Genomic DNA, 5,042 nt, shown 5'->3' with positions numbered 1-5,042 from the left:
TCTTCACACTTCCAAAGGAAACCCATTAGTGATAAAACATATTTCTAAAGCAAGACCTTACATTGCTTTGCCTTAGTTCCTTCTTCTTTGTAGTGCACTGGAACTGGAATCACCTCCAAGAAAGACGTAATTTCCATATCAAATATGAAGATATAAAACACAAACCTAAGTGAACAAAATGGAAATTTCACAGTGAGTTCTACGAAAAAAATGTTGCAACAATATTTCTGGAATACACAAGAATCTTCCAATATATTGAGATTTAATAACACTATTCAATCAAAGTAAGAATAAAAACATCAAAATTCCAAAAAGTAAAATCAATAAAAATTGCCACACACAGTATAGACTATAATTCACTTACGGATATCCAAGAGCTAAGATCTTTATGAACGTTAGAGCATCACTGATGGTATACAAGCAGAAGCCTAGTAGTGCTGCAATTGCTCCTACAAACATCACTCTGTTGAGTAAGGAAATTCAAAATTGTTGGAAAGGGGAAAGAATTATCTATGATCCAAAAAGGATAATTCATTCAATTCTTATGGCACTGTAAGGATTCTATTTGCCAACATACCTTGCCACTGAGAGAGCAGACTTCCACAATGACTGATGAATGCACTGTGTAATTACAAGCTTGAGAATACTCCATCCTAGTCGCCTACTCAGTGTCACCACAATGAACCACACAACACTTCTGTCAATTAAGTACAGGTTCTGGGGAAGAAAATATATAGCTTAAAGTGGAAGAAAATTCAAAAAATTATACAAGTTAATAAAATCTTAACAAGAGCCTAAAAACAATATAAAAACATTTAGCAAAACACAGAAATCTAGATGAAAATTATCTTTTTTATAGGTAGTCCTTACAAAATTTGCATCAAATAAACTCTATTTATCTGTACATCTTTCAATACAAAAGCTTTAACAGCAAGAACAAACACCGAAAGATAACTTACCATGGCATACTTCGTATGAGAATGTGGTAGCCAGAAGACTGTGCGGTAAATGTTAAGGTACTGCAGTGCAAGGGACATCAAACTAAACACCAGCATCAAGGTTTCAAAGCCAAGCTCAGAGATGCGTGGTATGTCAGGAATGCTCATGTGTTTGGGTGGGGTGATGGGCATCAAGGGTGGCCCATCCTCTGTCCCATGGCCAATCCTGTTGACAATACAAGAGGCAAACTCACTAACAAAAATGTCTTTTCATTAGGGTTTACAAGCATTTCAATTCTTGTGCTAGAAATGTAATTCTCTTTGACTAACTTCAGGTATGCTCAAAGAATTTTTATCAAGCAGTATAACAATCTAAATTTGCATAAATAATCTCTCTTATCATTACAGCAATATCACTAAGACTATTACTATTATCATTATTAAACTACTATCACCATTATTATTATTATTATTATTATTATTATTATTATTATTATTATTATTATTATTATTATTATTATTATTACTATAATTATTTTTTTATGATCATTATTATTATTATTTACATCATTATTACTATCATCATCATCATCATCATCATCATCATCATCATCATCATCATCATCATCATCATCATCATCATCATATCATCATCATCATCATCATCATCATCATCATCATCATCATCATCATCACCATTATTATCAATACTATCAATATCATTATCTGACTCATTATTAATATTACAATTTTCTACTATCATTATTATCATTTTATCATTAAAATCATTATTATCATTACTATTTTCATCAGTAACATTATCATAATTACTACCATTATCATTACCATTATTACTATTATCATTTTTATTATTATTACTCTTATTATTATTACTCTTATTATTATTACTTTTATTATTATTCTCTTATTATTATTACTATTTTCATTACTACCATCATTATTATTATCATATCAATATCACTACTGTCATTGATACAATTATCATTACTTTTTTATCACTATTACTATCATTAGCATTAACATTATTTTAATTACTACCATTATTATTACTGCTATTATCATTAATATTACTACTATTACTATCATAATTATTATCACTACCAGCACTATTATTATTATTATTAGTAGTAGTAGTAGTAGTAGTAGTAGTAGTAGTAGTAGTGGTAGTAGTAGCAGTAGGTTATCATTAACATAATTAAACTACTGTTATCATCATCATCATCATCATCATCATCAACATCATCATCATCATCATCACAAAAACATGACAACAACAACAAAAATGAATAACAAGCACAAAAGCAACAACAACAATTATATCTCACCTCTTCATGTCGAGATCGATGAGAGCTACAGGTTTGGGAGGGGGGGCGCGGGCAGCATTGCGTCTTCCGCCTGGCATTCTTCTGTTTATGCTGGAATTGTTAAATTGTGATTAAACATTCTAGAAATAAAGTGAAAATATCAAATAAAAAGTTCTTTTTTTTTTTTTTTTTTAGATTCTACATGTAATTATCTTTCTCTTTCATATACATATTATACTTATATATACACATATACACATATATACATACATATACATACATACATATACATATATATATATATATAATATAAAATAAATATATAATAAAATATAATAAAATCATTATATATATAATTTAAATATAAATATATATATATATAATTATATATATATAATATATATATATATATAATATATATTAAAATATAATATATAATATATATATTTATGTATATATATATATATAGTATATGTATATGATATATATACTATATATCATATAATATATATGTATATTATATATATATAATATATATATATATATAATATATATATATATATATTATATTATTTATTATAATAATATATATATTAAATATACTATATATATATATATTAAATATATATATTATTAATATAATACTAATATAATTATATATATTATTTATATATCATAAATATATATATAATAACATATTATATTATATATATATATATATACTAATACATTATATAATATATATATATATATATATAATATAATAAAATATATACATTATATTATTATATATATATATATATATATATATATAGGTATAGGTATAGGTATAGGTATAGGTATAGGTATAGTTAGGTATAGGTATAGGTATAGGTATAGGTATATAATACATAATATACATATAATACATATATACATAAACATAGACATATAAATAAAAAATTATATATACATTATATATGTATAATAAATATATATATGTATATACAATATACTATATATATATATATATATATTATATATATATATATATAGTATATCATATACATATATATATACATATATATATATACATATATATATACATAATAAAAAACATATACAAATATATATATATACACAAATATAATATAATATATATAATATATATATAATATATATATTATATATATATATATATAATTTTTTTTTTTTTTTTTTTTTTTCATCAGCCATTCATTCCACTGCAGAACATAGGCCTCTCTCAATTCATTACTGAGAGGTTATATGGCAGTGCCACCCTTGCCTGATTGGATGCCCTTCCTAATCAACCGCGGTTTGTGCCACGGCGGTGACTTCCCCTACGACACATGCGCTCAAGGCGATATGTCATTTTCTAGGTAGGCAATCGAGGTGAAGTTCCTTGCCCAAGGAAACAACGTGCTGGCCGGTGACTCGAACCCTCGAACTCAGATTGCAGTTTGACAGTCTTGAGTCTGATGCTCTAGCCACTCGGCCACCGTGGCCTTAATAATATATATATAAATATATATATATATATTATAATATATATATTAACTATATATATAATAAATATATATATATATTATATATATATATATATTATATGATGTATATATATATATAATATTTTATATTTTATATAATATTATATATATATATATATATATGTATATAATATATATTATATAGTATATATATATGTATATATATATATATATAGATATATATATATATATATATATATATATATATATATATATTTTTGTATATGTATACATGTGCAATTTCCATGTGTATGTGTATTTTGAATGTCTGTATATATCACCTTCTTTGCACCATGACTGTCCTAATTGGCACTGAGCATAACTCATACATAAAACAAAACTAATCTAGAGAAGTTAAAACCTAGGGCACACATTTTGTCACTGACTTTTTTCTGTCAGACAAATTTCAGCCTTTGACCTTCCATGAATACCACCCCAGCTGTCTTGATGAACATGCATGAGAGGCTTGCAGGTCGTTGGCGGGAGACGAACTACATAGACCATGACATGGTCCTTAAATGAACAATTACCTAAAGGTTAAGTAAACCAAATAATGTCTCCAAGTGGCTATAAAGAGCAGCGTGTACACTTTAAAAACAAATATTCGTGAAAAGTTATTGATATCTTACCTGTCTTTCCTGCTGTCTCTGCCTTACGTCTCAAAGAAGCTCCTTTTCTTTTATTGATACAGTCACCGCTAAAGTCCTTCAAATCTCGCAAAAATTCATCAGTCACGCTATATTCTAACACCAAATATTAAGTTTATTTCCTTGCAGTTCCTTCTCTGTGATGAGGAAACACATCGCTTCAACTACCAAACTGCCGCACGGTGTTTGGGACTCGCAGTTTCGTTCCTAATTGTTCATCTATAGCATCAAAATTATATACGCACATATATTCATAGACACATAAATGTCTACATATACATATAGATATATATGGATTCTTATATATGACGTGGGTGCGTGGGGGTGGGGGTGGTCCTCTGATCTAAAGACATTAATTTTCATTATATGAGATGTGCATTATTTTAGGAAATACACTTCTTCATTCTTATGTTACTTTTAATACAAGGAGAACTTTCTCTTCATTTATTAATTAGCACTGTAGAGACCTCTCTCGGTGGTTATTAACTTAAAAAGAGAATGGATGAATAACTAAACAGAGAGCAAGTTCGATTCCTTGATATTCCTTGCAATAAATACGTACACAGACCCAGTAGAGACAGACAT

The 5,042-nt window shown here is 26.9% G+C and overlaps 1 protein-coding gene across 1 annotated transcript; it reads right to left on the bottom strand.

The window, feature by feature from the left end:
* Positions 1–61: 61 nt before the first annotated feature.
* Positions 62–4,609, bottom strand: LOC119577086 (transmembrane protein 39A-like; the record flags this gene model as incomplete). Its single annotated transcript, XM_037924766.1, is given in 6 exon segments — positions 62–165; positions 365–463; positions 578–717; positions 960–1,164; positions 2,285–2,374; positions 4,440–4,609. Coding segments are annotated over 5 exon segments (625 nt in total), but the record flags the coding sequence as incomplete, so codon positions are not given.
* Between the last annotated feature and the right edge of the window lie 433 nt (positions 4,610–5,042).

This window comes from Penaeus monodon, chromosome 9, assembly GCF_015228065.2.
Source record: "Penaeus monodon isolate SGIC_2016 chromosome 9, NSTDA_Pmon_1, whole genome shotgun sequence".
NCBI classification, from domain to species: Eukaryota; Metazoa; Arthropoda; class Malacostraca; order Decapoda; family Penaeidae; genus Penaeus; species Penaeus monodon.
The sequence above is the reverse complement of the archived record's forward strand: the minus strand, read 5'-3'. Positions and strand labels throughout refer to the sequence as shown.